This window comes from Ursus maritimus, unplaced genomic scaffold (assembly GCF_017311325.1).
Source record: "Ursus maritimus isolate PB19 unplaced genomic scaffold, ASM1731132v1 scaffold_23, whole genome shotgun sequence".
In the NCBI taxonomy this organism is placed as follows: domain Eukaryota; kingdom Metazoa; phylum Chordata; class Mammalia; order Carnivora; family Ursidae; genus Ursus; species Ursus maritimus.
Window position 1 is genome coordinate 34890819 of NW_024424786.1, and position 13297 is coordinate 34904115.

A 13297-nucleotide genomic window follows, 5' to 3' on the forward strand; every position below is an offset into this window, starting at 1 on the left:
AGAACTGGGCGTAAATACTGGGCTCTGGGATGCAGTGCACGTGCATTCACACAGAAGAGCTTCTGTTTACAACCTGGGAGACATTGGTCCTATGCTAAGTCTCCTGAGCCTCACTTTATCCATCAGTAAAGTGAAGGTGACATGGGAACCTCCCTGCATGTTTCTGGGAGTGTTCAGTGAGGTAATCATGACAAACAGTTCCCACAATGTGGGTGTTCAGCACCAGCCTGACGAGTTCTACCTATAATATTACAAGTAGGATGGAACAGTGATGTCTGTTGGTTTGGGAAGGTTGGTGGCAGCACGCTGGGCTTCAAGGTGTGAGTGAGTTTTGATGTCTGGTAGTTTTGCTCTGACTTGTATTTTCTCACACACTATGTCCACCCAGATCTTTTGTCTCGTCCAGTATTTCTCACTCTGTCCTATCTCTCCTCTGTTAGTGGTTTGTCACCCATTCTGTGTGAGAACACCCACACTGACCTCTTTTGCTTCATTTCTTCCTTTGGGTCCACATTTTAGCTTGGGTTGAAAGACTCTTATTTTATTTTGGACTCATTCTCACTGTTATTACTGTCAACACTTACCAGTTCATAAATAATGAGAGTTGAAAGTCCACATCTGTGGGTTTGATGCTAGCTCTGCAGATTGTTCTCGAGCAAGCACAGTGATTACAATTTTTTTTGTAATAATCTTTTATTATGTTATGTTAGTCACCATACAGTACATCCTTAGTTTTTGATGTAGTGTTCCATGATTCATTATTTGTGTATAACGCCCAGTGCTCCATGCAATACGTGCCCTCCTTAATACCCACCACCCTTCACATAATACATGTCTGGAATTTATAGTGTTTGTGTTTGTGAACCCATCACTCCGTAATAGTATAAGCTATAATTTCTTGTTTAGCATTTGCTACGTTTTATGATGACTGGAACGTTCTTATTGGGCCCCATCATTAACCCAGTATAAAATTACTATCTCGAAATCCTTAACTCACTCCTATGTGCACAGTACCTTTTACCATGTAAGAGAACATAATCACAAACCCCAGGATTAGGAGGTAGGCATACTGCGGAGCAATATTCTGCCTGCCACATAGGGATGAAAAGAATATATAATGGGTAAATTATCTAGAGACTTAGAGATTGCTGAAGCTGAGACACCTTCACAGATCTCATGGCCAACTCTCGGATTGTGTTTCACAATCAACAGCATAGCAGAAAGAGGTATTAACTTCTCCATGGTCACATATCTGGAATGAATCTGTTCCCAAATCAGATTTCTGAGGGTTAGTAACAGCTTTCCTGCAGTGCCTATGTGCTAGTGTATCTCACAGATAAACAGAAATCAGAAAAAACAGACAAGCAGGCAGGCAGATGGACACCGGAGACAGGCAGATGGAACATGGCTGGAGGAGGGATGGATGGATGGATGGATGGATGGATGGATGGAAATAACAAAAAAGGAAGGAATATAAATTGTGTATGCACACACCTACATATAACTTAATATACAACTAAGAAAATGAAGGATTCAAGAAGTCATGTGTCTTCTTAAAATTCTGCACCTAGTATGAAATGTTTAAGATACAAATGTATATCTCACTGATTTAATGCCTGTGGCTTTAATCATCTCATTGTCAAATTTTCTAGACGCTCAAATAATAAAAGGGCTGGTTGTGGGGAAATGGTAGTAAAACTGGAGTAAGGATCTCGGCGGCTTCATGATGATCCTTCTAGAGTCTAAAGAAGTGTCATTTCACCCTGTTTGGTTAGTTATCCCTTCAATAACATGTCAACACATAGTAAACAGGAGAAATTTACCACCTATTTAATCAGAGTACCATCTATCATAATTGCTGAGTAAGCTCTAACAGAAGGTTTTTCTTTTTTTCTAATGCAAGTGCCTGATTTAAGCTCTGATGCCTAGAAATCCACTCAGAGAGGCATCCACTTCAAAGATGTCTATCTCGAATAAACACATTGCCAGCCACTACATAAGGAGCCAGCTCTGGACCCCACAGACTCCTTTGTTTTAGAGATCTTCGTTGGTTTAGATAACCTACTATCTGGGCCATTTGTTTTTCTCTTCTTATGCTTTAAATTCCCTCTTTTATGTTTTAAATTCATTACTGAAGCGTGAACCCAAGATACCCTAGGCCCCCATCCTTCACACTAATAAAAGCAGAACCCAGGCCTGCTCTCTTTCTCTATCCATGATCTTCCTGTGTGGCCCCAGGTGTACCACGTGGTTTCCAGAACCTGCGAGTAATCAACCTTGTCTCTTTCAGAGCTTCCTGGTGGTTATGGCTGAGCACGTCTTGCAATCAATATAAGAACCACAAGGGTCCATCCAGCCACACTGCTGGTTATCAATAGCCTGAGACCAGCACAAAACAATACATTTATACTATCCTATTACAGAAAGCAGCATAAAATTTCATACATTCTATACTACTCTCTGCTGATTAAAATGTTTTTGCATTTGAATCCCATACTTAAGCCTGTGTTTCAGACAAAGTGTCCAAACAACTAGGTATGAGCTCAAAAACTCGTAGAAGAGATAGCTGCCCCAGGGCTTCGACATCAATTACATTTTTCCCTAAAAGTATATATGAACTATAGAAGCTTACCTTGTTCTTGAGAAGAAAGAAAAGACACTCCTGAACTGTGAGTCTGAAATCAGAAATTCAGACCTACAAGAATGTACAAACAATTTTGGAACATATCTCAGATATGGTCAAAATATTCCAAGGTGCCTGAGACATGCAGAGATGAAGAAGGATCATAAACATGGAGCCAGGAAGCCTAGGGTCAAATCTTGCATCTACCATGGATTTTTCTCTGTGTTAAAAGAGTCATTTACCTTGCACTGAGCTCTGTTTCCTTGTTTGTGGTGTAGAAATAATAAAATTACTTCACCCACGATTTCACAGAATTTTATCTGTGAACAAGCGTGGGTCTATAAAGACCTTAGTAAGGGTTACCCTTTCAGCATAATATAATATAATTATTATCTTAGGGTGTTTGCCCTGGCTATGGTTGCAGAGTCACTGCCAACGCTCAGTTTGGGGAAAGACTGGTATGTGTACTAAAAAGCATTAGTGTTCATTTCGATAAAGAGTGACTGAAGGGGTCTACTCAAAGTCTGGTCCTTTTAAAATATTGTCAGGTGGAGTCATGATATGATTTCAGACCCTGATGAATGGGAACCAGAAGAAAATCTCTAGGCATAAAATTCCTAAGCAACAGGCCCCCATGAGGCCAATCATTTCTATCCAGGGAAGAAACAATTAAACTGGATATGGGAATATACTTTGTTGCATTGAGTAGCACACAGATGCATTTGTGATAATATTTTTCCTTCCCAGGATGCGTGAATGGCTCATTCGGTTAAGCATCTGCTTTCTGCTCAGGTCATGATCCCAGGGTCCTGGGATCAGGTCCCGTATTGGGTTCCTTGCTCCGTTGGGAGTCTGCTTCTCCCTCTGCCTGCCCCCCCTTCCACTTGTGCTCTCTCTGACAAATAAATAAATAAATAAATAAAATCTTTTAAAAAACTGAGCAAGGAACCCAATACGGGACCTGATCCCAGGACTCTGGGATCATGACCTGAGCAGAAAGCAGACGCTTAACTGAATGAAACAAACTGAGGGCTTCAGAGGGGAGGAGTGTGGGCTATTGGGATAGGCCGGTGATGGGTATTAAGGAGGGCACATATTGCATGGTGCGCTGGGTGTTATAAGCAAATGATGAATCATGGAACATTACATCAAAAACTGGGGATGTACTGTGTGGTGACATAACATAATACAAAATTATTATAAAAAATAAACAAAATAAAAAATATTTTTCCTCCCCTCAATTTTATTAAGTTGTCATTCACTACATAAATACTGAGTTTAATAGATTTACATTTTTTATATATTGATATTCATAATATGTTCTAAAAACATTTTGCTTTCTGTCTGCCGTCTATTTTATTTATTTCATTTTTTCCCGTTTCCATTCTTTTACTTGTTATAATTAAATTGTAGGCTACTGGATTTTTAGAGATTAATAAATGAAATCCCTGTTTTTCTTTCTTGTGTTTATGACAAACCAACAATATGACACATTGGCCAAAAATATGGGGAGTAAATTCAGCCTTAATACTAAGAAGTCCATTCAAAAATTTGATTCGGGTCTGTAGACAGATGGGCTTCTTTTCTACCCTGAATTACTGTGTCATAGCAGATGCAGCAAGTTCTCTATCCACATCCCCCAGGCACTCAAGTGGCTGCAGAAGTGAGAGCTGGGGACTCAAAACAACATGTAAAGGTAGTCAAAGGTACAAGTTCTAAGATAAATGAGTTCTGCAGATGTGATGTACACCATGATAACTATAATTAACGATGCTGATATATCTATTTGAAAGTTTCTAAGACATTAGAGCTTAAAAGTTCTCATCACAAGATAAAAAATTTGTACCTATGTGAGGTACAATAGATGCTAGCCAAACATTGTTATAGTCGTTTCTTTTTTCCCCAGTGATTTTATTTCATTATTTTATTTTATTTTTGGTTTTATTTAAATTCAAGTTACTTAACAGATAGTATATTATTAATTTGGGGGTAGACTTTCATGATTCATCAGTTGCATGTAACACCCAGTGTTCATTACATCAAGTGCCCTCCTCAATGCCCATCACCCAATTACCCCAACCCCCATCTACCTGTACTCTAGCAACGCTCAGTTTTTTTATCTTTAGAGAAATTAGTCTTTTATGGTTTGTCTCCTTCTCTGTTTTTATCTTATTTTATTTTTCCTTTCCTTCCCCTAGGTTCATCAGTTTTGTTTCTTAAATTACACATAAGAGTAAAATCGTATGGTATTTGTCTTTCTCTGACTGACTTGTTTTGTTTAGCATAATACCCTCTGGTGCCATCCACATTGCTGCAAATTGCAAATTTTCATTCTTTTTGATGGCTGAGTAATATTCCAGTATGTATGTATATATACACATATATATACATAGGTGAGATACATATATATCCCATATCTTCTTTATCCATTCATCCATCAGTGAATATCTGCACTCTAGTACTAGTCTATTGTAGACACTGCTGCTATAAACATTGGAGGTTCCAATCATTTCAAATATTATGTTGTACATCTTAAACTTATTTAATGTGATATATCAATTATATCTTAATAAAGTAGAAAAAAACAAAATTTGAAACTGGTCAATGTAATTAACCAGATTGAGGAGAAAAAACACATAATTATCTGATTTATTAATTCAGAAAAATTACTTGACAAAATCTCCAATGCCTTCATGATAAAAGCAACCAGAAATCTAAGAACAGAAGTGAACTTCTTCAAAATTATAAAAAACATTAATGAAAAACCCTCAGCTAACATCATACTTGAATGTGAAAGAGAGAAATCCTTCCCTGTAAGATCACATACTAGACAGTGTGCCTGCTTTCACCACTTTTATTCAAAGTTATGTTGAAAGTTCTATCTAGAGTAATTACACAAGGAAAGAAGAATTACAAGTCATATAAATTGGAAAGAAAAATCATATGATTTTCAGATGATATGATCTCATATAGAGAAAATCCTAAAGAATGTACAAGAAACTATTAGCTAATAAACTTATTGGCCAACCAAAAATAAGTTGTGCTTACATACACTAGCAATAAACAATCCCAGAGAAAATTAAGGAATCCACTTACAGTAGCATTCTTATGTTAAAACACAGGGGAATAAATTTAACCAAGGGATGAAAGGGCTGTACACTGAAACTACCAAATAAATTCCTGAAATTCAAGGAGGCCTAAATAAATGGAAAGACAGTCTATGTTCATGGATTGGAAGATATGATATTGTTTACTGGCAATACATTCCAAAGTGACCTACAGGATTAATGCTATCCCTATCATAATTTTAATGACCAGAAATAGAAACGCAATTACTAAAATTCAAATGGAATTTCAAGAGACCATGAATAGCCAAACAATGTCGAGAAGGAAGAACAAAGTAAGAGGACTCACACTTCTTGATTTCAAAACATAAAACAAATCTGAAATAATCAAAGCAATTTGATATTGCCCTAAGGATAGAGATATAGATCAATTGAATAGAATTGAGAGATAAGACATAAATCCATATATCTATTGCCAATTGATTTTTGACAAAAGTGCCAAGTCCAGTTAATTAGAAAAGAAGTCATCAACAAATGGTGCTGGAACAACTAGATACCCAAATGCAAAATAATAAAGTTGGACCCTGCCACACACCATATATAGAAACCAACTCAAAATGGTTGATGAGCGAAATACGAGAGTTAAAAACAAAACCATCAGAAAACATGGGAAAAAGTCCAGACGTTGGGTCTGGAAATGGTTTCTCATGTATTACACCAAACACAAGCTACAAAAGAAAAAAAGAGATAGATCAGACTTCAAACTTTGTATATCAAAGTACATCTTCAAGAAAGTGAAAAGAAAACCTACAGAATGCAAGAGAAAATTTGCAAATCACATTTCTGATAAGGACATAATATGCAGTATATATAAAGAACCCAAAAACTCAACAACAGAAAAATCAATAGCCTTCTTGAAAAATGGGCAAGGTACTTGAACAGACATTTCACTGAAGAAGATTCACTAAAAGCCAATAAGCACATGGAAGTATGATCAAAATCATTGGCATTACGGGAAAGTAAATCAAAACCATGAGATACAATTTCACACCCATTAGGATGGCAATTATGAAAGAAAATGGAACTAACAAGTTGTAGCAAGAATGTGCATAAATTGGAACCATTGTACATTGCTGGTGGGAATGTAAAATGGGACAGCTGCTACTGAAAACAGGTTAGTGGTCTTCAAAAGTTAAACATACTATTACCATATGAACCAGCCATTCTGCTCTTAGTAATATCACCAAAGAATGAAAACAGTTCCTCAAACAATACTTGTGCATGAATACAAATAGTTATGCTGCATTATTAACAATTGCCAATGGGTGAAAACCATCCAAATGTCCATCAATTGAAAATGGATGAAAAGATATGGTATATACATACAATGGAATATTATTCAGCCATAAAAAGAAATGAAGTATTGATACACACTGCAACACAGATGAGCCTCAAAAACATTAAATGGAATAAAAGAAATCAAACATAAAAGATCACATAACATATGATTCTATTTACATGACCTATCCATAATAGGTGAATCCACAGAGGTTGAAGGCAGACTATTGGTTCCCAGGGGCAGAGGGCCTTAATGGTGCAGGATCTTTGTGAGTGAAAAAATCTTTTGGAATGAAATAGATGCGACGGTTGCATAACATTGTGAATGTGCCAAATACTAGCGAGTTGCACACTTTATTTTTTTATTTGTTATTGAATTAAATTGAACTCAATTTGAATTGATTTTGTTATGTTAATCTCACATAAATTAAAAAAGGAGAGGCAGAGGGAAATTAGACAGGCAAAAGGAGGAGAAAGTAACTTGACTTTGTAAAGGCAGAGACTGAACTAATGGGACTAAAACCAGGAATGCGGAAGCCACCTGAAGATGAAATCTAGAAGGGACGGAGTCACGCATGCCACTCTGGAGACTGACACTTTTGTTTCATCCCAGTGAAACTGATTTCCAACAACTGGCTTCCAGAACTGTGGGAAAACAAATGTGTGTTGTCTGAAGGCCCCAGAGCGTGCTCATTGGTTACAGCAGCCATAGGAAACTGATATAAAATCTTTACGATCTTTGTTGTGCTCAACTGTGAGTTCTCAATTTCATGTGTGACTGCAGCATAACCTGGCGTGCTCTGTTGTCTGTGTTCTGTTTTTACAAACAGATGTTGAGTTTCTCTGTTTGCTTCCTCTTACCACGCAGCTGTTCATTCCTTAAAATCTTTTACTGAGCCTCAGCTGTGATCTAGGCCCTAGTGTTTATTAGTGACCAGACCAGAAATTGTACCAGCATGCATAGAACTTTTCTTTTTAAAGATTTTATTTATTTATTTATTTATTGGAGAGAGAGCAAAAGTAAGAGAGATCACAGAGGGAAGGGGAGAAGCAGACTCACCGATGAGCGGACAGCCCAATGCGGGGCTCGATCCCAGGACCCTGAGACCATGACCTGAACCGAAGGCAGACGTTTCACTGACTGAGCCACCCAGGCAGCCAGAACTTTTATTTTAATGGGGAAAACAAACAAGGAATAAACCCCAATGCGGGGCTCGATCCCAGGACCCTGAGACCATGACCTGAACCGAAGGCAGACGTTTCACTGACTGAGCCACCCAGGCAGCCAGAACTTTTATTTTAATGGGGAAAACAAACAAAAGGAATAAACGCACAAAAATGAATACAATATTTCGATAAGCATCATGATGGAAAAGATGATAGAGATAAATATTTGTGAGTTATTCCAGTAACTTTGTTCCTACACCGGATCACATTTCATTAGATACTCTTGAGTTCTATGGACTAGACATTAGGCTGGATTCTGAGAACACACACCTAAGGAAGGTAACATCTTTGGTCTCAAAGGCTTGCAATTCAGTACTACAATTAAACCTACAAAAACAAGACAATATAATCCGTACGTGTTTTAATAGTTCTATGGAGAAGGCTGGCAAATTAGCTGAATGAAAGAAGGATAAGAAAAGGAACAGAAGGGAAAGGATGCAAATATACTTTGAGCAGCTACTCTGTTTTGGGTACTGTGCTAAGGTCTGGCTCATTCAGAACCGATTTAATGTAAGTCTGTGAGGGAGGCATTAGTTTCCCCATTAGAAACTCAGCACACTCAATAACTTGCCCTGTATCACAAAGTTTGGCTTGGAATGGAGTTCACGTTGAATTTGTCCTCTCCAAAACCTGTGTTAATTTTATTGGGGCTAGCCACTTTGGTTATGATATGGAGGCTGGGTGAGGATTCACAGAGAAAGCATTGTAGAATCAAACTGTATTGGAGAAATTTGAGTTTTTCCAGGATATATCCTCCCCACTCCCACAACAACATCCAGATGGTGTAATGAGAAGCTCTCTCTATCTGTTAGGATAAATCATACCAGCTGTCCTACAAGCAAACTCCAGAATGGCAGCGGCATGACCAGTGAGGTTTTTCTTGGTTGCATATGGTTCCATTAGCTGTTCTGAGGGAGCTTATACAGAGATTCAATGGTGCTAGGTTTTTTTCTATTTTGAGGTTTTGTCATCTCTTGTGGTCTGGATCGTCTCCATCCAGCTGGTGACAAAAAGAATGAACAGGACATCACATGGGGAGATTCATGGGCAGACTTGGAAGTAGCATATATGACCTGTACTCACATTCATTCACAAGAACACAAACACATGGTCACAATTAACTACATGAAGGGTGGAGACATGGAGCCTATGTATGTCTCCAGGAGTAAACATAGTTTGGAAAACAACTAACCAGTTTTTTCCATTGTAATGCTTATGATCATCAAATATCCATCTTACACTTCCTCCCATACAGAAAATTTATTATCCACCTCCACCAAGGAGACAACCTGAATCCCAACTAATTAATATACAAGCACAATGTCCAGGCTATTGCACAGGTTAAATGGTCTTCTCCACCCAGTCCATGTGTGGCTCCTTGTTGTCTAGCAATTATACACTAAAAAGAAAACATAATTCATTCCATATCCAGACCCAATAAATAATGCTGGGCCTGAATAAAGATAATTGGGGAAAAGAGAGCCTCCATTCAGAACAGTAAGCAAAGGAAGATGCACAGGATTTCAGTTTAAATCTTTATTTTATTATTACGCTATGTTAGTCACCATACAGTACATCATTAGTTTTTGATGTAGTGTTCCATGATTCATTGTTTGCGTATAACACCCAGTTTAGAAATCTTATGGAATTGACAATACCAAGGCCCCTCAACCTGGTGATGGGATATATTTCTTCAGGAGACCCTGATTTTTGTTTCAGGGGAAAACTCCATTATCCACTGTTTCCTTACTACCTGGTCCAATCTCTTTAATATTTTTTTTTTCTTATCCATTATTTTTTCTTACCATTACTGAAGTACATCAAGGAAAAACTATGTCTAACACAATAGTAACAAGGAAGGTTTATTCATAAACTGCTTTCATTAAAAAATATATTTGTTCTCCATTTTGGATCTTGGACCTCTTACAAAATTAAAGAAAGAAATAACATTTGAGTGATTTAATGTTTAAATACCCTATATGGCCGTGAACATTGAGTTATGGCATGGAGTAGATCTGAGTGGGAAAAAATAACTTGTGTGGATTCTAGATCACTAGAAGACTACACCTAGAAAATATTTTGCCTTCTCAACAACGTTCTTGATGGCATTCCTGACCTCTTTGTTCCTCAGGCTGTAGACCATAGGGTTCAGCATGGGGATGACCATAGTATAGAACACAGATACAATTTTGTCTGTGTCCATGGAATGACTAGAACTTGGCTGTAAGTACATGACAATGACTGTCCCATAAAATATGGAAACTGCAACAAGGTGAAAAGCACAGGTAGATAAAGCCTTCTGGTATCCCTCACCTGACTGTATCTTCAAAACGGTGATAAATATGAACACGTAGGAAATCAAGATTATAAGAATTGCGAAAAAGATATTAAAGCTTGAAATAAGCACAAGAATCAGCTCATTAATGTCTTTATCTGAGCAAGCCAGGGTCATGACTGCTGGACTATCACAGAAAAAGTGATGGACCACATTGGACATACAGAAAGAGAGACTGAATGTGTTTCCAATGTCAAAAGCAGCAGTTAGAAAACCAAAGACATAGGAGCCTATGGCCAGACGAGCACACACACCTGTCGTCATGGTCGTGGTGTAATGAAGGGGTTTGCACACTGCTGCGTAGCGGTCATAGGCCATTGAGGCTAAGAGGTAATTTTCCACAGTGGCAAAGAATAGAAAAAAGAACATCTGGGCAGCACATGCATTGTAGGAGATGACCTTGTCTCCTATAAGTAATCCGGCCATGACCTTGGGAGTGACTGTTGAGGAGTAACCAAAGTCCATCAGAGACAGGTTACTGAGGAAGAAGTACATGGGGGTGTGGAGACGGGAGTCCAGCAGGATCAGCGCCATCATCCCCAGGTTCCCGAGCAGCGTGATCAGGAAGATGAGGGTGAACATTAGAAAGAGAGGACCCTGCAGTTCCGGGGCAGTGGCTAGTCCCAGCAGGATGAATTCTTTCACCTCTGTGTTATTCTTCATGGATGGGATTTGCATATCACAAGATGCTCTGCTGCAAAGAAAAGGAACACACTGATGAATGGAAACCGGTTGCCCAGAAATGGAAATGTACAAGCATTATTTTATTAGAGCACCAGTTTGCTCTTTAATGTACTCCATTTCTGAAGCATGCGATGGCGACACAATTTAGTGACAACTTATCTCTACAGGAATAAGCTTTTGGATGGGAAGTGTCCTTACAGATCATCTTCCCAACTTCTAGATTTTGCATATGAGTAACTGAGTCGCAGGAAAGGCTAACGAGTTGTCCAATTTCACATGCCTGGAATGAATCCATCTCCTATATCATATCTTTAAAGTCTAATAGATTACACTTCTGCAGTGCTCTCGGGCCAGGTGCTCTATATGAATATATTTATTTAATCCTCTCATCAGTCCTATCAGTCCTATTCCTCCCCTATAGTTACCTAGTAATTTGGCAACTGAGAGATCAAGGAATTTATTTAAGTTTAGTTAGGTATTAATGGACAAAGCCAAGCTTTAGACCCGATCAAAAGGGTTCCCAACCTAAATGTTGTGAATGAATTTGAATTGCCTTTAATTTCATTCAGTTTACACTTACTTGTCTCTATTGTACTTAATGCATGGCGTAGCATAGTTGCATAATTCACAAATAAATGCATGGTAGATGCAGTGGGCTAAATGCAGCGTTAGAGGCTTGTGCAGTCAGCAAAGCCAATTCTGAACAGAAGGTACAGCGCTGGATGTAAAGGCTTGGACTCTGAGAAGCACGTGTGTGCAATCACATATCACCCCTACCGTTTACAACTGGGAGACTTTGGTCCTAACTTCTCTAAGTCTCTATCCACCAGCAAAATGAAGGTGCTGTTGGAACCTACCTCAAAGGATTATTGTAAGAATTTAAAGACACAGTGTATAAAAAGAGTTAGCACGATGAGGGTGCCAAGCACAATCCGGAGGAGTACGAGCTATAATATCATCAGCATAGAGCAGTGGTCTCTACGTTGTTGTAGGACAGTCAGGTGGCAGATGTAGGGGGCTGGGTTTTAAGTCTGTTGGCCTTGACCTTTGATTTGCCTTTTTCTACATGCTGTCTACACAGATATTTTGTTTTCCCCCTATTTCTCACTCTGTGCTCATGGCTGAGTCAATCATTTTGTGTGAGAACCCAGGGATCCTCAGGTTTTCCTTTTCTTAATTTCTTTCTTGAGATCCACGGTTTACCTTTCCTCTCTATCCTACACTCATTCTTACTGTCATTCCTCACAACACTGAGCTGGATCACGGACACTGAAGGCTGAGAATTCATGGCATGGGGGCTGATACTACTCTGCAGATCCGTTCATGAGAAAGCACAAATCTTTGCATTTTTAATTGAAGCTTTGTGAAAGACACGCCTTCTTCGGTAACCGCTGTTCTCTACCATCTTCCTCCTGGCTCCTGAACACACTCTCTTACACGTCTTCCCCTTAACGTGTTTGTGTTTGTCAACACCTCATCCACATAATGTGTTGTTATGATATCACACCTGTGTCAGTTGCTGTGTTCTCTGATGACTAATAGCTCTCCCGAGCTTAAAATTCCTGCTTATGTGTAGTTGGTCTCATAGATCAAGAGAAAAATAATATGGATAATAGATGATACTGGAGATGATGATAACGATCATGGTCCTGATGATAGATAAGTAGATACAGCAGGAGAGGAAGGGATATAAATCAGGTATGTGCACACACTCACACACCTGTACATATAACTAATTTACTGCTAAGAACATGAGGACTCATAGGACCGATGAGATTTCTTAAAATTCTTCACCTAGTACTAGATATTTAAGATACAGACCCATGTCTAACTGATCTTAATGCTTGTGGCTTAAATCATTGAACTGTCAGATTTTCTAGATGAACAGGTAATAACGGGGTAGGTTGTAGGGAAATAATAGTGAAAAATATGTAAGGATCTTGGTAGCTCCCTGATGCTCTTTCTGGAAAGGAAAGAAGTGTCGTTTCACCCTGTTTGGTTAGCTATCCCTTCAGTGACAAAACA

General features: G+C 38.6%; 1 protein-coding gene across 1 annotated transcript; it reads right to left on the reverse strand.

The window, feature by feature from the left end:
* Positions 1–10306: 10306 nt before the first annotated feature.
* On the reverse strand, positions 10307–11467 carry LOC103666131 (olfactory receptor 5B17-like). Its single transcript, XM_008694160.2, has one exon. The coding sequence runs from the start codon at positions 11264–11266 to the stop codon at positions 10307–10309; it is 960 nt and encodes a 319-aa protein (XP_008692382.2). The 5' UTR covers positions 11267–11467.
* Positions 11468–13297: the final 1830 nt, after the last annotated feature.

Coding starts and splice junctions, on each gene's coding strand:
- LOC103666131 (XM_008694160.2), bottom strand. CDS start 11,266: ATGCAAATCCCATCCATGAAGAATAACACAGAGGTGAAAGAATTCATC.